We start from the raw sequence: 20,383 nt of genomic DNA, 5'->3' as shown, positions 1-20,383 counted from the left end.
CTCTTTTCTTTTCATAAAATAGATCGAATTACATTGTCCAGATATTTTTAGAATAAGTATGCAAGATGGAATAACAGAAAATATATGTCTTGTGACAAAAAAAATAATATAAATTAAAGGAATATTTATTTCATTAATGAATAAATAATTCTTTTTAGTTTTTTTTGTAGTGGGATCTAAAACTATCTATATAATATATTTTTAATATTCTTTCATAAATTAAATTAAAAAATTAAAACCATATTTTAAAAATTAATTTTGTTCAAATAATAAAAACTAAATATAATTTCATATTTAAATAATATCAAATTTTATGTTTATATTGATATATTTTAGTTTTAGACGGTTTCTACACTAACAAAGTGACATGTTTTCATTTTCTATTTAAACGAGTTTGAACGAAGCACGTATCTATATTTTCACTAGTTATCTTATCCGTGATAAATATTCATATGGATAAATTAGCACAAAGTACATAAAAATTTTCAACAAATATATATATATATATATATATATATATATATATATATTGTTTCGATGTGGATCTTTGAACCAATTTAAGTTTGTATTAGATAGTTGATGTGGAAAAAAAAATACTTTTATCAGTATTATGATAATTTTGAATGAGAGTAACAATGTTCTTGATAAAACAATTGTATCAAATTTTCAATTCACTCAGGTTTTGGATTTATGTTACTAAATTATTAGATCATAACAATTCGAAGAAAGGATTGAAACGCAGTGTTGCAGTGTTGATAAAGTACATAGTCTATGGGGGTGATTGGTTGAGTTGTAACTGTAGAAAATTTACTTTAGAATTTAGTCTGTAGAATTTTTTGATTTAGCTTTAAGAGATGTAGCTTTAAAATTTTCTACAGTTAAAAAGATGAGGCTTTAGAAAATACGATTTTTACAACCATTTTTTGTATGTTTTTGCTGTAGCTTTATTTTTTTGGTTGTAGCTTTAAAAACTAAGATAAATCATGATTGGTAGTATTTAAGACTGTAGATGAAAATTAAAGCTAAAATCACTTCATACAATCCAACCAATCACCTCCTATATCCAGAGAAAAGTACAAATTAAAGGGCATCTCTACACCACGTACATAATAATATTGAAATACACATATACAAAGACATAACTATGGTTTCGAATGTTACGAACCGGCCTGTTCCGCACTGCAGTTAACAGTAACAAAAATCTCTACATACACCATATATCTATACGTTTTTATAACTGTTAAAACCGCACCGCAGTTAAACCGTTTGTCCCGCACCATTCAAACTGTATAAACATCTCCATATATTTTCAGATTTAAATCTAAAAAAAATTATTAACAGAACCAAATAAAATAAAATAAATAAAAAAAAATCTGAAACAGAGAGAAATCGAGAGCTTGAAGGTGAGAGACAAAAGCTTAATACTTTCTTCAACTCTCACATCTCATCATCATCAAGCATAACTCTTTCTCTTTTGCGCATATATTCTCTTATTCTTCAACCTTCTTGGCCTTATATCGAGATGTTAAATCCGGGTCAGGGAAGAGGACCCGATTCGGGAGTCGCTGGTGGGTCGTCGAACTCCGACCCGTTTCCTGCGGGTCTTCGAGTTCTCGTGGTCGACGATGACCCAACTTGTCTGATGATCTTGGAGAGGATGCTCAGGACTTGTCTCTACAGAGGTTCTCTTGGTCTTTCTTTTGATGATTTCTTGGTCCAATTTTCCGATTTTTTTTTTGTTTTGGTAATTTTGTGAAATTATTATGGGATTTTAATACGGTGGTTGACTTAATCCATTAATAGAAAAACGATCTTTGAAATTTGACTAGAAGACTGTTTTAATCACTGTTAGATTCAGAGTGTATATATTACACATAACTCTCTGCTCTGTTCTACATCAATCTGTGATCTGGTTAAAGATTTTGATTTTGCGGTTTATTTTTGTTATTGAGTTTATTTTAAGAAGCCTGGTAATGATTTTGATCAATTCTTGGTTCGGTTTCTGTGTCTTGAATTTAACTCTTGACTCTGTTTTTTTTTATTTCAACAGTAACGAAGTGTAACAGAGCAGAGATCGCATTGTCTCTGCTACGAAAGAACAAGAACGGTTTCGATATTGTCATCAGTGATGTTCATATGCCTGACATGGACGGATTCAAGCTCCTAGAACACGTCGGTCTAGAGATGGATCTACCTGTTATCAGTACGTTTACTTTCTTTAACATTATATAAAACACTCTCTACTTGTTTAGATCTGATGAATCTTTTTTTAAATGGTTTTTAGTGATGTCTGCGGATGATTCAAAGGCCGTTGTGTTGAAAGGAGTGACTCACGGTGCAGTGGACTACCTCATCAAACCAGTACGCATCGAGGCGCTCAAGAACATATGGCAGCATGTGGTGAGGAAGAAGCGTAACGAGTGGAATGTCTCTGAACATTCCGGAAGTGTTGAAGAGACTGGGCAGAGGGAAGATGGTGATAACAACTCTTCTTCAGCTAATAACGAAGGGAGCTGGAGGGGCTCGAGGAAGAGGAAGGAAGAGGAAGTAGACGAGCAAGGGGGGGATGATAAAGAGGACACGTCTAGCTTGAAGAAACCACGTGTGGTTTGGTCTGTTGAGTTGCATCAACAATTTGTCGCTGCTGTGAATCAGCTTGGCGTTGACAGTAAGTGAAAAAAAAGAAGTAAAAACTTGTTTGCTTTGTGAGTTTGTGTTTTGTTGTCTAAATCTTTTGTTTAATGCAGAAGCGGTTCCGAAGAAGATCTTGGAGATGATGAATGTACCAGGACTAACGAGAGAAAACGTAGCTAGTCACCTCCAGGTAAGACATGTAACTGAATAAGTATTACTTTGATGTGTGCTAACATACCATTGTGGTTATTGCAGAAGTATAGGATATATCTAAGACGGCTTGGAGGAGTGTCTCAGCACCAAGGGAACATGAACCATTCGTTTATGACAGGTCAAGATCCGAGTTTCGGTCCTCTTTCTACGTTGAATGGGTTTGATCTTCAAGCTCTAGCTGCTGCTGGTCAGCTCCCAGCTCAGAGCCTCGCACATCTTCAAGCAGCTGGTCTTGCTCGGCCTCCTTCACTCACTAAACCGGGGATGTCCGTAGATCAGAGAAGCATCTTCAGCTTCGAAAACCCAAAAATAAGACATGGGCAGATGATGAACAGTGGTGGTGGTGGTAATAAGCAGATGAATCTGCTTCACGGTGTTCCAATGGGAATGGAACCAAGACAGTTTACAGGTGGTGGTCAAATGCGCGTGCAGCAGCAGCAGCAACAATTGTCTGGTGGTCGTGCTGTTGGACAGAATGTTCAGAGCAGTGGGATGATGATGCCAGTAGGTGGAGGGCCATCAATGCTACAACAGCAACAACAAGTGATGTTGTCGAGTAGTGTTCCAAGGAGAAGCGAGACAAGCAGCAGCAGTAGAGTGTTACCAGCTGCTGCTACTACACAGTCGGTGGTCTTTAATAACTTTTCCTCGGAGCTACCTAGAAACAGCTTCCCGTTGGCAAGTGCACCTGGGATATCAGTTTCTTACCAAGAAGAAGTCAACAGCTCAGACGCAAAAGGTGGTGCTGGGTTTGGTAACCCGAGCTACGACATATTCAATGATTATCCGCAGCAGCACAACAACAACAATGATTGGGATCTGCAGAATATCGGCATGGTCTTTAATTCTCATCAGGACACAACAACAGCATCTGCCGCTTTTTCATCTTCGTCCTCCACTCAGAGACAAAGGGCTGAGCATGTGCAGAACCATCACCAGCAACAGCAGTTGCCAAGCCAGAGTCTTAATCACATGAACGGCGGTGGTTCGGTTAGAGTGAAGTCAGAGAGAGTGGCGGAGACTGTGACTTGTCCTCCAGCAACAACACTGTTTCAAGAGCAGTATAATCAAGAAGATCTCATGAGCGCACTTCTCAAACAGGTTTCATTTTCTATAGACTAGTCATATTAGAGGAGATGATACGAATATTAACTTACATTCTCGTTTTACTCAAAATGCAGGAAGGACTTCCATTGGTAGATAACGAGTTCGACTTTGACGGATACTCCTTCGATAATATTCCTGTCTGACCTCACACACCCACGCATATACTCACTCTTTAAGAGTAGACTACTTCAAGATTCTTTGTTTTTCATCATGGTTACAAGATTACTCCTCAAATGGCGTTAGTCCAAGCGGATCATCATGTATTGTATCTTTAGATGATATAATCTGCTAGGAAAAATTCAAAAGCAGAATAAATTACTTTACTTTGTTTTTCTTCTCCTGGTTATTAGGAGTACTGTGAATTTGCTGCAGATTGTTTTTTGTATTTTTTTTCTTACACAAACCCTGAGACATGTAGGGCTCTTGATCGTCTAAATGTACCACAAATTAGCAATGTTTTACTTCTCTTTCTTTTTCTTCCGAGTGTTGAGAACATTTGTGTAAATATGTTTCTATGCTTCATAATAATAAAGATACGGTATTAATCCGACCAATGAATACATCCACCAACACACAAGTCTTGACCTGTGTTTGCTATTGTTTTTTTAAGAAAAGTGGTTGGTTCGGTCATTTGGATGATAAGGAACAAATAAATGACTGAGGAAGAGTAACAAAAATAGTATACAGACAAATATTAGTAGTGATTACTAGTCAGAAACAATACAAGAGACTTGTAAACATATCTTCTTAGTACCTATATAAAAGCTTCTTCCCACACTCAAATCACAGGTTGCAGAAAAAAAGAATTGACTGATTCTCCATCGGGGAACCCTTGGGAACTGACTGGTTATCTGGTAAACCGGGAAACATTCAAGAAACTGTATCGCCAAAACGCATGAGAGGCTTCACAACTACCTACACTCGCAAAATCAAGAGAGCCAAAACCGGCAATGCCAAGAGTATAGCAGAGATGTGTCTCAGTTTGTTGCCGTTGCTCGTTGGGAATATAGATGGCAACGAGCACTCCTCACCGTTGAAGAACACTTTGCTCGGGAAGCCGTCTCCGCCTGGGACGTTGATGCCAGGAGTCAGTTTCTTGGTGAAGGAAATAACAGACTGTTGTTTCCCGGGAACACGAGGGTTCTTTAACGGATTGTCTCCGTCTCTCTCCGCTACAAGATAGTTCAGTCCAGGAAGACCTTCCATGAAAATAGTGTTGTTCTCCCCGTTGATATCAAGTGCAGTTGCGTTGAACGAGTAGGCTTTCTCGAAACCTGGGGCTGCTTTTTTCATCTGAATAGCGGTGAACCAATCTGGAAAGTTTGTTTCTCCCCAGTTAAAGACTGTGACCCGGGCTGTCCATCCTCCTCTGTAGTCTGTAGCCAAGTGCCAGTTGATGCTCACTCCACAGTTATCCCCACAAGGCATCGGGTTTGGGACAGGACGGTGTTTTAGATAAGACCAAGCTAGAGTGAGTTCAGTTCGGTTCTCAAATGGGACCAGAAGAGCCTGCTGTGGTAGGAGAAGCGCTGGGGATGTTGTGCTACAAGTGCGAGAAGCTCTGTTGCTGGAACAACCACAAGCACAAGTCTTGCAAGGGATGATTGAGTCGTTGAAGTAGGCAGAGAACGATACACAGCACCTAGGACTCGTGTCTTTCTGTTGAGTGATGTTGCAGACCACTTGCCAGCTCGCAAAAGCTGTCTTGTTAGATGGCAATCCACTAGGATCAACGAACTGGCTCGGGCTGACACGAACAGGAGGGCCACACTTGTAATCCGGGTTGAGTGAACCGGTGATCCGCCAGTTCTGAGGAGGTGAAAGAGCAGAGATGTTAAGATCCGGAGGCATTTTGTAAACCTGCATCTGGAAAGCTGAGATGGACTTGCTAGGATCCATGGACTTTGGCAGAATAGTCCCGTTTCTGCAGCAATATGGTTTAAACCCGAAGACAGAATCATTATATTTGGTGAGAGGGAGGTCTATGATTGTTGGCCGTCTTGCACAGCTCAACACGTTGGAAAAGTCAAGAGCTTGATAGTACTTGGCCTGTGGGCCATCAATACAGTCAGATGAATCAACAAGACTCGGGTAAGCCCCTGTCATGGTGTCAATAAACTCGTCCCGCATCCAGTCAAAGCTCAGTTTCCAGTTATCTAGCCTGCCAAGCGGGTTATGGTTCTCCATTGTGACTTGTGCCATGTAATTCGATGAGTATGATCTGATCACATCGTACATGATAGTGAGATCTCCATTTTGCCGGGGAAGGAACTCGTTATCAATAATCTCTGTGTTATTAAACTCTGGATCCGGCATGCAACACACTTGCAGCACATTTTTACCTAGCGAAACAGAGAAAATTCAAGTAAACCATAGTAAGCAATAGTCAAAAAGAACAATTACCATCACGGATCTGCATTAGCACACAAGCACGTAACTAGTAAAACTTAAGCATTTTTCACAATACAGTACAAAATAGATGCCAAGAATTAATAAGACAGAACAAGTCTCCCATGTCAAAGACATTTCCTTTATCCATATTTGGAAATGAGCTAATCTTGGATCTTGATCTATCACAGAGAGTCCAAAGTAGACTTCCCACATTTGACTAATTCAAACGTTAGGTGTAAAGAAGGAAGCTAAATAACACACGCAAGACTTTTTTTTCATGCGTAGGGAATTAAACAATGAGAATCTTGCTGGAGTTTGACTCTCTCTCTATTAATCAAAGCATTGCACAAATGTCTCCTAGATTAACGGGATCTACTACTTCATCTTTAACATAGCAAAACCAAGATCAGTGAAGGTAACTCCTAAATATACCTTTCTGGGTGGCTTTGGGACACTTCCATCCATCAGTAACGAGAGAGATGTTCTTCGGAAGAGGCACATTCGGCGGCGCCACACCGAACTGCGTCCCGACGAGCTCCACACTCGCTTGCATCTGAGTGACGTCACCCGCCGTCTGAATAGCCGACTTCAAGTCCGACGAAGGATACCCCGCGAAAACGGTGCCGTTCTCCACGCTCAAAGGCAAGCTGGAGCCGTCCGAGAGCACCGCGTTGGAAGCGGAGACGAGGATCTCGCGGTGGGAGAACTTGACGAAGACGCGCCACGATTTGAGCTCGTCGCGGCCGTTGTTGAGCACCGTCACCACGGATTCGAAGCGGTAAGGCTGGTTTGACGAGTCGTTAGGCGGGATCTTGGATCCTTTGGTGTAAGTGTAGGAGACGAAGACGCCGTTGCATAGATCGGAATCGGAAGGCGAGGATGAGTTGGTATCGGCGGCGGATTGAGACGTTGTGAGTGGAATCGACGCGAGGAGAAGAGAGAGTAGGAGTAACGGAAGAAGAATGAAGTTGGGAGCTGAATCCATCGAAACCCCTAATGAATCTCTCTCTTTAGTGTTTGTTATTTGACAGAAAAAGAAAGAAGCTGTTTTGAGTTTGAATTGTTTTGAAATTGAGAGATGAGTGTGTAAAGGGAAGGTTATAGAAAGAAGAGATCGGTGAGAACCAAATGATAAAGCGACCGCGTTTAGTGAGCTGTAATGAAAAGCGCGTGTATTGCAAACGAATTTCAAATTTCTATGGAGCCCTGAGATTTTTTTTAAACATATAAACCAAAACCACTTTAAATTTTTTTAATTAAACAATACATTTGTGTTGTTCACTAGTAAACAAAAAAAAAGAAGATGAGTGTTGTTGACTAAAGAAAAAAGTAGAAAGAAAAATGGAATCTCGTCATGAACATTCCTTGCTAATAGATCTGTTTCGATAGTAGTATCTTTTCACGAGGTTAATGAATGAGAACGAAATACGTGGTCAACTAACGAAAGACCGTCATCAATTCACTGATTTTCTAGAGAAAACAAAACGGGCCAATCATTCGGTATTTGATACCAATGTGGGTTAAATTCAACGAGTATGTTACAAAAAGTGCAAATAACCGTTTTTCTCTATGCAAGTCATGATCCAAATCAGTGTTAAAGAACGTGAATCATAAAGACTAACCATGAAAATTAATCAATTGGTAGAATTCATCCAAACTGATCTAAGTTAAGAGGTTGACTGAAAGAAATAAATGGTTGACTCATGATGTCAGGTCCAAGGAGACAGATTCAAGAGGTAGATCAGCGTTTCACCAAAATGGTAGACCTTATATTCAGACAGACCAAAGGTCAGTCTAAGACAGTTATGGTGGTAAGATGAAAAAAAAACAAAGGGAAAAACCAGTGTGGTGACTGAAAAAACACATGAAGATGAAGATCCCCATTAGTATTCTCATTCCTCAAGATAAACTTTTATTTTAGTCTAAGCCTATCTTAAGGAAGAGTGTTGGAATGAGAATAATCAATCATCAGGAAGAGCTAAATCGAGTTGATATGAAGAAAAGATCGTCGAGTGAATCACATAAAAAGAAAAAAAAATAGGATATCAGGATATTCAGCGTAACGAGAGAGGAAGGGAAAAAGAGAAAAATATAAAAGAGTAAGGAACCATTGATGTATTTCCAGATACGAAACCATCTAAACTGTATCAGATTGAGTATTCAATTCTCAAATATTTAAATCTTCCTCATCCCACTGCAAAGGTAATATATGTGATTTACTGGCCATGCGTTACCTATTAAAGCAACATGTCATTAAACAAGAGAATCAGAAGCCAGAAGATTTCTCTCTATGGCATAGCCATAAGCTGGCAAATCTCTGTGGTCACTATCAACTAGACCAAGGCGCATGTTTATTCTAGCATATCCTCAAGTCTATTCTCTGACTTTCTAGCCACGATCTCTTGCTCATAAGTAGAACAATACTATGCTCATGAAGCACATCATGCAGCATGTTTACCATCTGGTCCAGGCCCATGCGCCTTCTAAACCAAATGATATCAATCAACACCAGAGTCACATGTGACATGCCTACAAGGTAATGTGTCCACCAGGCCACATGCTCACAAGGTTACATGCTTTTGTAAGGTTTATCACAATTTAGGCAATGTGCCCGCTTAGTCCATGCGCGGATGCGCCCAATAAGTTAAAAGACTCATGTCAATCTCAAGGTCATATGCCCTTGCACCAGAACGCTATTAGCAAGTTTCTTTAATGGCTCAGGTCACGACATCTTGAATGATAAGTGAGACAATGTCATGCTCCCGATACTACAAGGAACTACTACCTTTTTTTTGTCATGACTACATGGAACTACTACAAGACACAATTTTAGGTCACTGGACAAGAGAAAATAATAGTTATTCTCCACCTTCAAACATGAACGCAGTAAATATGAAGAAAATTGTTGGACATAAATTAAATCATGAGCAATCCTATTGGATTAGAGCATGACTTCGATCTCCAACCTCTTGGTCTCTATCTTCCAGTCTCTGAATCAAGAGTGTTTTATTTATGCCTCTTGGTTTAAAAAGAAAACTTACCGATAAAAATAAATCTTCTAATATTTCTGGATATAGTCAAAACCACTTTAAATCTCACTGATTATCTCCTATATAAACAAACTTAATTTCCCAAGAGGAAAGACTGCTCATTGACTCAACTCTTGTTTAAAAATCAATGTTCGACGAGCTATTTCCCTACGACAAGTATTGTCTTCCGAACTATTACTTCAACCCGAGAAAAAAATTTCAAACTTATTTCCCTACGAATATCGGTTTAGACAGTATTCGGTATAATCACTTGCCCAAACCGTAAAATACAGAAATATAACTGGAAAACTGGTTTGAAGTAACTTTTTACCAAATTATACCGACCCATAAACTATGCTTTAAGATCCCAAATCAAAGACAAGTTTAAACGCTAAAATTCATTTTCAAAATTTGATTGTCTGAATCTCTGATTTCCGAAAGCTGCAGTAATGGTGATGTCTGGGCTGCAAATTCTGCTTCTAGAGCTTCGATTGGGTTAAAATTTCGAGGATAATCTGTCAGAAGATACTTCCGACAAACGCCATTGATCTCCGACAACAACTTCAAGCTTCTCTCTCAAGCTTCAATTTTGATTTTTGTCTCAGTTGTATCTCTGATATTTGGGAAAATTTTGTTAGAAGTTATTGATTCTTTAAAACACAGACAACAAGTTTCACTTGCTCTGTTACGTAAACAAAAACAGAGTAACTGAAATTTCTTATCTAATAGAATCCCGTCGGCAAAGATCGCCCATAAATAAATCTAATAGAATCCCTTACTTTGGTATCTTCAACATCCATCGTCATTTTCAATCACAGGAATGCTGAATCGAGCTGGTACATGGACGAGCCGGTGATGATGAAGAAACGTGTGGATCAAGGAAAGCTTAATATTATTGCAATCTTCTACAAAGTGTGTGCAAGAGACGTCAAGAAACAGACATGTGAGTTTGGTGAAAACTTTTGGAAGCTAGCGAGAGCTTCTAGTGGAGATCAAGTTGTGGAAAGAATGTGTCTCCAACAAGATTTGTCGTTCAAAGACAAGAGGTAGGTTCACACACTCAGACTCAAAAGTTTTTCTTCTCTTTAATACACTTTGAATTAAACTAGTATACCGTGAGGACTTCTTTACATTCAAAACGTACGGAAAATTGTATGAAGTAAAGTGTGAATATTTTTGCAGACTCGGAGTTAGGGTTTTTTATCTTTCGATTAGGATTTCTATCGGGTCTGAGTCTGGGTTTTTTATTGACAGTTTAATTGAGTTAGTCGGGTCTTCTATTGGTTTACATCCAGACAGTGGCGGAGCCACCTTGTTACGAGGAGGGTCAACTGACCCATGTGATTTTTGACAAATTTTGTTTTTATGCTTATACAATTTGCATTTGATAGACAATTTGGTATTATGTATGTACGTACGATTGACCCTCATGATCTAAGTCTAAACATCCTATTTGCACCTGTTCAATAAAATTTTACGTTTGATCATTTGATCACATGAGCATTGATCCTTGTGAAACACAATTCTACCTCCGCCACTGTATCCAGATTTATTAAATTTCGGGTTAACTTATGTACATTAAACAAGAGTAATCCAATTTATGAGTTTAGAGGTTTCAAACTTTGATTTTATGGAGAAATAAGTATTCAACTTTTATTATATAGGGAAATAAGTCGGAAACTTTTATTTTGGAGATATATAGAATGAGGCAATAGTTCGAGAGACATTTAATGCTATACGATAGTTCTCGTGTAGAAATAGATCGTTGACCCAAAAATCAATAAAACAACTCTTCATCTTCATTTTGTGACCACTTAAAACGTTTCGGGTGGCTGGACTCGAACCCAGCTGATAGTAAAACGTGGATTATGTGGATCTCGTGGTAATTCATCCTTGCGTAAAGCTTTTGGAATCACGCCACGGTTATGAAAAAAAAAATAGCATTAAACGCAGATGTACTTTCTAACCGAAAGATACATATACTATTTTATGAGATCTACCAAAGAGTTATTCAATATTCTGTTTAACAAATAAGATGAAAGATAATTAATTTGGAACCAAAGGTTTGTTCATCATGAGTTATTCTCGGGTTCACCCTTATGGTGAACACCAACCAATAGAAATTAGTTATTTCATATTCAGTATCTTTAAAAAAAAAATCAAAATATTATCAATTTATATCATAATTTAAAAAAAAAAATAGTACTAGTTGCAAAAAAGAATACAAATTTTATAAAATTACTAGGGGTTGGCCCGGGCTACGCCCGGGGTTTTTGTTAAATTTTTAATCTTAATTATATATTTTGTATGCATATTTTAGCATATAGATGTTGTATTATTATTAAAATAGAAGTTGGTAGACAATTTTAAAATTATTTATTTATTTTTTCCTACATTTTTAAAATTATTTTAAATAATTTATTTATTAATTTAAATTATATATAAGGTGATGAGCAAAATAAACAGAAAATTATTTAAATTTTTGTTATATTGGTTGGATTGTAGAAATGTTTCAGTTCACTTATAATTTCTATAGCTTTTGTTTCAAATTAGTTTTTAAGTAATTTAATGGACTCCTCTCTCTAGGGCTGTTCAATATGGTAAAACCGAACCGAACCGAAATAGACAATATGGTTTGGTTTTGGTATATACCATATAAACCGAATGGATATAATTTTATAAAAACCGTAGGATTTGGATATGGTTTGGTATATAACCGATTAAACCGAATAAATCGAACAAAACCAATTAAAAGTAGAAACATGTAAATATGTATCTATTTTAAAACAATACATGAAAATCTATTTGTTACATAAGTTAAATTTGTGTTAATAACTATTACCATAATTTTATAGTAATAAAAAACCTTAATTTGTAAAACACTTGAACTATAACTAAATAACAATACATCGCAATTCATACATCTTATTTTCTAAGTCTTTTTTTGATCTTTTTAATTTCTTTTAGTCTTCACTTAATTAATATGAAGATTATAAATTTGATGGACCATAATTAATGGAAAATTTTCAATTTAAAAAGCATGACTTTAATGAACACTAAATATGGAAGAGTGGAAAAACTTTTCTTTTATGTTTATGTTTTATTTCATATTTTTATTTTCAAAATTTCAAGCTTTGATTTTAGTTATAGAATTGATTATTTTATTTGATGGTAGAAGCATTTTTACTTTTTTGTTCATCTATTTGAACATGTAATATATTTTTAATAAATGACTGTGTTGACAATATGACTCTAAAATTCATATAATATGATCTCAAACAAAATAATTATGTTTTTTGGTATAAAACCGAATAAACCGAAAACCGACGGTATATAAACCGAACCGAACCGAAGTAAATATGGATTTAGAATGGTAGTTATATTTTACTAACCGAAATACCGAAAACCAAAAAAAACCGAACCGAAACCGAACCGATATCCGGATTGAACACCCTACCTCTCCCCCATTAAATTAACAGTCCTATTTTTTTGTTTTCATGTTTATAATTATTTTATTTTAACCATCGGTTTAAAAGTTATAATATTTTTCTACAGCTAAACTTACAACTATATCGACAAAAGCTACACACTAAATTCTTACAATAATATTTCTGCGTTATAACATTGTTAGATGTACTAACATTTTGGAATTGCATAATCCTGGTGCAAATTTTTGCTTTTAATTTTTTTTGTTCTGACTTCGTCCTACATCCGTTTTGATGTATTTGAACCATCTGGAATATATATACAACAGATTTGTCTTCAAATAATGGTTGCAGTTTTTTTCTTAAAAAGTGGCCTTCAAGGTAGTAAGGTTTCATGTGAGTGTGCCGAGCTTGGTTTGTTGTGGTTCTTATTTATTAAGCCGTTGGGTCTTTAACATCGAATGTTAAGACAAAGAGTTTCGTATGTGGTCAATGATATGTAGTTTGTATTTGAATCAAATTTATAGTTGCATAAAAATTATTGACCGTCTATAAGTTATCGGAGGAAAAAATGTAAATTCATTATATTTATTGTTTAATTGCTGGCTCACTAAATTGTTGCATGGTCATGTCCTTAACACCTTATAATGCTAAATAAAGTTATTAATGTTTTTAATAACTTTATTTAGCATTATATCTTTACTTTATTTAGGTGTCTCTAATTATTCTTATGTTGAATTTCAACTTCTCCCTCTATGGTTTCAATGTTTGGTCAGACAAAACTCGAGGCAGTATACATAACTTAGGTCACACGTATTATGAATGACATCTAAGTAGCTATTATCGTTAACGATTTTAGTTTGTCGTAATGCTGACATGAAAGAATAGAACACAGACATAATAGTACACCAATATGTGGCCAAAGATGATAATGAATTCCAAATATAACTTTATATTCTGTTGAAGATAGTTAACATCAGATGAAGTAAATAAAAGCAACAACGATGCCTAAGCATTATTTTAGGAGTCGACGTCTTGGTTTAAGACTGTATCCTCTTCAACCTATTCAAGGTGTGCCTTCTTAGTTGCTTTTGAACATGTCGGATAAGTAAATATGTGGCCGATGCACTTGTCTTAGCTTTCCACTTACTCTGTCTCAGAGAAATCACAGAAAGAAGAACAGGACAAAAGAAGACGACCGGTTTATCAGTCAAAAAAAAAAGACGACCGGTTTATACCGGTTCATGAAGGCGATAGTTAGCCGCTTCTTGTGCCCAGGAAGAGGACCGGAGAAAAGATTGCGTTCAGAGGTTTCGAGACCTCCGTTTTTGGCTGAATCTGTTGGCTTTTTCTTTAAAGACATACCATACCATACCGGTTGAGATTATTGAATACCAAACCGGTTTCGTTTGATTAATACCAACAATCTGTCCGGTGGAATCCTGTTTGGCGATTCACCTTCGCCAATAGACTCTCCCAGAGATACGGTAACGGTCTCCCAAGGCTGGATATTTTCCACTCCATGGCGGATCTGGTGATCGAGCCATTATTGATGATGGTCAACACAGTCCTATCCGTGTTGGCTCTCGTTTACCCACCAAAGAATCTAGTCGTTTATCTCTCGGACGACGCTAGCTCTCAGCTAACGTTCTATGCTCTCACGGAAGCAGCTGAGTTTGCTAAAACTTGGGTTCCGTTCTGTAAGGAGTTCGACATTGAACCGAGTTCCAGCTTACTTTTCTGGCAAGGTAAATGGTCTTGATACTGTTGAGGCATTGGAGGTGGCTGAGTTGTATTGAGAAATGGTGGCTAGGATTGAAAGTCGACGAAGCTGCGGTGGATAACCGAGGAGGCATGGTTGAAGTACGGTGCCGGCTTTTGGCTGTGGGATTTTGTAGCTACTCAAAGAAAACATGGAACCATTCTTCAAGTAAGTAAACGGCCGGTAAAATTAGCAGCGAAATAGAAACAGAGTATGAGTTTATTGGTTTCATCAGATTTTGATGGACAGAAGAAAAAGAGAATATAATAGTGATACCAACACTGGTTTATCCATCGAGAGAGAAGAGACCTGAGCATCATCAATAAAATGACGAAGAAGATAATAACGTGATTGCAAAAAAATAGAAACGGGAAGAAATGGGGAAAATAACAAAATCTTTTGATTCTATAAAATGGAAATAGATTAAACCGAGAAGACAATTATATTAGTGGAAAAAGATACTAACTTGTCCATCAATCAATAACATCTCAAGGCTCATCAGTTGTCCCCTTTTGTTGATGTTCTTGGCTTCCAGAATCTCAAAAGACGGACCTCCGCCGCATTGAAGCATCTCCCGGCTCTCGAGTCCGTTTGCTTGCAAATTAAAAGTTTTCGGATTTTGTTTGAGTTGGAGTTTGCATGGTATGGAGGTGAGATATATATAGCTGGAGATATAGGCGGTTTCAAGGGAAACGTACAGGTGCACCAAAATCTTAATGAATGAGAAGTGGATTAATCAAGGGAAAACTCAAAATAAATGACAGCTTTAAGGAATTGGAGTTGTTACGGGTAGCGAAGGGAGTGCTTAGTTTCTCTAGAAATTAGATGCTCAAGCATCCGCTGCAAAAAAAAAAAAAAAGAATGAAGAAGAACCCTAATCTCATGTGACCAGAGACGATGATGAGCATCTGGGCCTATGTGGGCTTATTTTTTTAACATAACCCAAACCCAAATAGAGGAATAAGGAAAACAGAAAAGAAGCGAGGACTAAGCAAAACAGACGCGCGGATAAAAAGCAACCGCGTAAAATTCACATACCACTCAGCCGCCGACACGTGGCAACATATGCCCACTCCTAAAGAAGGACGTGGTTGCAGGAGGTGAGAGAAAACTCCCCTTTATTATTATAGATATTTTTGATAAACTCTGATATTTTGGGTGAAATGCTGCTTGATATCTTTATCATGTTTTTTCCAGCTGATTAATACTTGAAATGCTGATAAATAACCACATACTATAATCTAGTGTTAGTTAAGACATCAACTATACATATTAGATATTTACAATTATAGATAAAATGTTATCATCATACGACATACGCATGAAATTATCCGGCTAACAAAATAAGAGAAGAAAAAGAATAACATCAGAAAGATCCTTTACAGCAGCTTAGATTATACTGCCAAACTTGAGATTCCTTGTCCTCCTTTCAATATTTCTCAAAAAAGAATAATGAGTTTAATCAATAGATAGTGGTCGCTTTGACATCCTCCCTCCCATGACGTTTCCTGGAATCGGTTTAACTAAAATGAAGCAATACATAAGGGTTTAGCTAAAGCTACCAAGAGAATCTAGTGAAACATAAAAAGAAATAGTTTTTCAGTACCATGGTTGTAATTTTGGTTTGAATTTAGAAGTGTGGCGTGCCCATGCTTAGCTCTCTGGTGTCTATGTGTAACTTGTTTAAGCTCTTCTTCTAAAATAGATGAACAAACAGAGATTGTTTAAGTAAAATAATGTAGACAGCAGTATCATCATCGTCACCATAAGAGTCTAGGCTTTCACCTCCAAGGCTCCAACTAACTTTGGATTGACATTGGTAGATAATAACACCTTAGGCTCTACACCAGAGGCTATCAACATTTCATCCAAGAGCTTCGCAATCGCAAGGCCATCCAATACACTCGCAGACGATTGTTTCACTGGAAAGTGATAAAGTTAGAGCAGTGTGTATGCTCAAGTTTGAAAAAATAGAAACCTTGACACAATTAAAGCAAGAGACTTCTCACATACTTCTCAATCATTATGGTAACTATGATGCGTTGAATACTTTGTGTCTCCTTGTTGAAAATTGTTCTAATACCCTTAACTTCCCCAACAACATCTTCTTACAAAAACAAAAATGAATACAAACTTTACTACAATACTTCTATGGGATTATAAGGCTAACTAACCTGGCAGATCATTGTTCGTATTGGCTAGCACCGTGAGTTATTCTTAATTGTGGAACCGGAAACTCTCAGGCGGAACAGGTTCAGCTGTTTCTGAATCTTCAAGAATATGGTTTGGTCTGTGAATCCAATAGCAACTGAGGCATCACCAAACTTGAAGCTCGGGCTGTTTCTTGCAACATCAAAAACATTGAGTTCATAAGCCGATTCTTCTTTCAGGAGATGTTAACATCAATAGCTCAAAACCTTAAAGTAATAACTGGAATAATGAACCGGCTTAACTCCCCATCAATGAGCAGCATATCAACAGCCATACGCTCGCCCCCTTTCTTCACATTCTGAGCCTCACAAAATCGAAGCAGCCTTGTCTCAACAACTTGTCTACATCAGCCTGCCTTCAACTCTGAGAAAGGAATTTGAGAAGTCATGATGTTCGAAGGGGGTTCTGTGTGGTAGGACACAAAATCTGATTTCGGCAAAGTTAAAAAGACAAATCATGGTCTCTCAAGAGCAATATATATATACGGAATATAGATGCTGAAGGTTTTAAAAAGTGGAGTTAGTGGGTTTAGTGGTAATCTTTAATGCTTGGCATAACTACGAAGCAAAACGTAACTTGGAATGATGAAGTGGAATCTTTGACGTTACGGTTTCACCATGGACGACGATAGGGAGAAGGAGGTGAGAGCTAAATAGGGAAGATATCAAAACTATACGGGATTAAAAAAATGAAACTTTTTAAGACTTAAGAGAGATGAATATTTTACAGGCCCACACGGAGCACTGGCCCTGGAAAAAAACACGACAAAAGCTCAAACTAAAGAAATGGGTCAAGTGTTTTTAAAGTGACACGTGTTGAGATTGATGATGACATGTCAGTTTTATTGGCTATGAATATTTTATTATAGGTGGATAGCTTTAGAAAGCTTTAATTTAGTCTCTTTTATATAGTAGGATTTTAATGCCGTCAACAAAACACTAAACCCTAAATCCTAAACTCTAAACTCTTGGATAAACCCTAAACCCTTGGATAAACCCTAAACCCTTAGGTAAACCATAAACTCTTTGATAAATCCTAAACTTTAAATTAAAAACACTAAAACAGTAAATAAAAAAACAACAAAACCCAAAGGCTTAAGGGTTTAGTGTTTTTAAGATTTAGTGTTTAGTGTTTTTGATTTAAGATTTAGGATTTATCCAACAGTTTATGGTTTACTCAAGGCTTTAGGATTTACCCAATGATTTAGGGTTTATGATTTAGAGTTTAGTGTTTTGCTGACTGTGTTAAAAATATTTTCGAAAAAACTTTTTTTTTTGCAGTTAGTACTTTTTTTTTATTTATACTTTTCTTATTTTAAAATCATGATATAAATTGACAACATTTTGTTTCATTTTTTAAAAGATATTCAATATGAAATTACTAATTTCTATTGGTTGTTGAACCTATAGGTTCATCATAGGGGGTGAACCCAAAAATAACTCTCGTTTGAGGGAACCTACCCATTGGAATGCATGTGGGCATATGAAAGGATTTTGTAACTAATAATCTCTTTAAAGACATTTTCAATGGTTAACTTCATTTTTATTTTTAAAAGATTATTTTTTAAATGAAACAAAAAATGAAGTAACATGTATTTCGATGGTTTGTTTTATTTTTTCTTTCTTTCTAAAAAATATATCAAATATATTTTATCTTCGATTCATCGTTAATTATTAATAGCATCTTTTACTTTTTCATGTTTTACTAATTTTACTCAATTGTTTTATTTTAACAATAATCCAATACAATTACTATTTAATACTGTATAAATTAAATATTCATATAATGAAATTATTACATAACATAAATAAACAAACAAAGAACATCATATTTTGTAAAGAAGCACTATATATAAAATTTCTACAAGTGATTAACAAAGGTGTTTTGAAGTAAAACGAGCTTATTTATCTTTGATTCTTCTTAATCGAGTTAAAAGTTTTTACTTTTTAAAATGATCATTTTCATGTTCTTCGAAATAAACATCTAATTAAATGAAATTAATAATTGAAACATTGAAATTAATTGGATTATATTAATATATATAGTTTATTTTGACAAAATATAATAATAAGTAAATTTTAGTGACCAGTTTATAATTATAATTTATCTTTAGAAAAATGAAGATGTGAATAATATATCTTCAAATTTGAATTGTCAATGTTCATTACTTCATCTGAAGCAAGAAATGAAGTACCATTGGAACAAAGCTGTGAAGTTCAAAACATTCTAGCTCTAGTTTTGCACAACACTTTTTAGATTTCATTTCAAAAATAAGAAGTTGTATTTCATTTAGATGTATTCAAAAAAATACTTTACAAATAATAAATCCTAGTTCTAGTATTTTTTTTTTTTTTTCCGTCATAATGTTTTCATTTTCATTGAAAAAGGGCAAGGCCCAAACAAACCCGAACTACAAACGGGCCCAAAACAAACCGGGCCAACAAAAACCAAGAAGAAAAACCCTTAGCCCAAACAACCTGGGCCTTAAGCCCATACCCAAACCAAGGGTAGGGAACCCTAATTACCGCGCCTCACCGAACGTCGACAGCGCCACCCAAGCCCCAACTTGCCACCGCACAAACGCCATGTCGCATGGGGACAAACATCGGAGAGCATCATTCCATCGCGATCTCATCCGTATCCCATGCCGACCGGGCCAAACACTCACCAAACACGATCAGCGTAGTCTCATCAGAACCGTCTACCATTGACCAAACCACCACCGACATACCGAGTCGTTTCAGGTGAGAGATCAAGAGGCGGAAGAAATATGAAGCTTTGATTATCCGACTACACCGAGAAAGAAAAGCAGAGACAAACTAGAGAGACTGAAACGACAAGAGAAAAAACAAAGCCGAGAAGAGCGGTACTAACTGAGTTACCGCCTTCCGGAAGCAGGAACCGGCGATGACGGTGCTAACAGAGCCACCGTCTCCCAGAAACAAAGGCCGGCGGTCGTAGAGCTGAGAGAGCCTCTACTCCCCGGGATCTAAACCTGAACTCATGAGCCGTCTGCCGCTTCGATTAACCGTTCTTCACCCCTCACCACGACTCCAGAGAAAACAGCATCGCCGCCGTCGGAAAGACCATACGAGCCGATCCCTTCTTGGCGCGATACCCTAACCCAGAGCCGTCAGCATATCGGGGGGTCGGTAGATCGAGAACTACATCGGAAATCCTTGACTTGACCGGAAAAAAAAGAGCCACCGACGCCGGCACGCGCGCGGACGCGCCACCGGACGTCGGGGGCGACGACACTTTCTCTCTCTCACTTTCTCTTTTTCTCTCTAAGTGTCAGGATCCTAGTTCTAGTATATACAACACTTTTTTGTCTAATGCTTATACAATACTTTATAAATCCTAGTTCCGTATTTTTAAGCTCTTTTTTTTTATAAAAAGACTTATTTTGAAGCTTACAATAAAAAGTAATGTGGTGAGCACTGCACCATTGGGTGAAAGAATATAGGAGAATATTCCTATTTATGATGTACTTCATTTGTTTAGATCATAATTGTATGTCCGAGATTTCTGTAACACACTTGGCTTTATATATAGCCTCACTAATACTATGATCCTCTCAAGTGGAATTCATCTGATAATATTGGGGGTCC

The 20,383-nt window shown here is 36.8% G+C and overlaps 2 protein-coding genes and 1 long non-coding RNA gene across 3 annotated transcripts; 2 read left to right on the top strand and 1 right to left on the bottom strand.

Moving 5' to 3' along the window:
• The first annotated feature begins 753 nt into the window (after positions 1-753).
• Positions 754-4,430, top strand: LOC103870141 (two-component response regulator ARR2). Its single transcript, XM_009148255.3, has 6 exons — positions 754-1,682; positions 2,051-2,203; positions 2,285-2,668; positions 2,748-2,824; positions 2,890-3,948; positions 4,029-4,430. The coding sequence occupies exons 1-6, from the start codon at positions 1,523-1,525 to the stop codon at positions 4,095-4,097; spliced, it is 1,902 nt and encodes a 633-aa protein (XP_009146503.2). The 5' UTR covers positions 754-1,522; the 3' UTR covers positions 4,098-4,430.
• Positions 4,431-4,608: 178 nt separating this feature from the next.
• LOC103870133 (COBRA-like protein 7) lies at positions 4,609-7,538 on the bottom strand. Its single transcript, XM_009148245.3, has 2 exons — positions 6,778-7,538; positions 4,609-6,296 (listed from the first exon to the last, which is right to left on the bottom strand). The coding sequence occupies exons 1-2, from the start codon at positions 7,328-7,330 to the stop codon at positions 4,870-4,872; spliced, it is 1,980 nt and encodes a 659-aa protein (XP_009146493.2). The 5' UTR covers positions 7,331-7,538; the 3' UTR covers positions 4,609-4,869.
• Positions 7,539-7,767: 229 nt separating this feature from the next.
• On the top strand, positions 7,768-11,579 carry LOC117127958. The gene is made up of 2 exons (XR_004450998.1): positions 7,768-10,420; positions 10,629-11,579. It is a non-coding gene; the product is annotated as an uncharacterized LOC117127958 (long non-coding RNA).
• The last annotated feature ends 8,804 nt before the right edge of the window (positions 11,580-20,383 follow it).

The sequence above is a fragment of the Brassica rapa genome, chromosome A01 (assembly GCF_000309985.2).
Source record: "Brassica rapa cultivar Chiifu-401-42 chromosome A01, CAAS_Brap_v3.01, whole genome shotgun sequence".
In the NCBI taxonomy this organism is placed as follows: Eukaryota; Viridiplantae; Streptophyta; class Magnoliopsida; order Brassicales; family Brassicaceae; genus Brassica; species Brassica rapa.
Note: the sequence above shows the minus strand (reverse complement) of the source record. Positions and strands in the feature narration are given on the sequence as shown.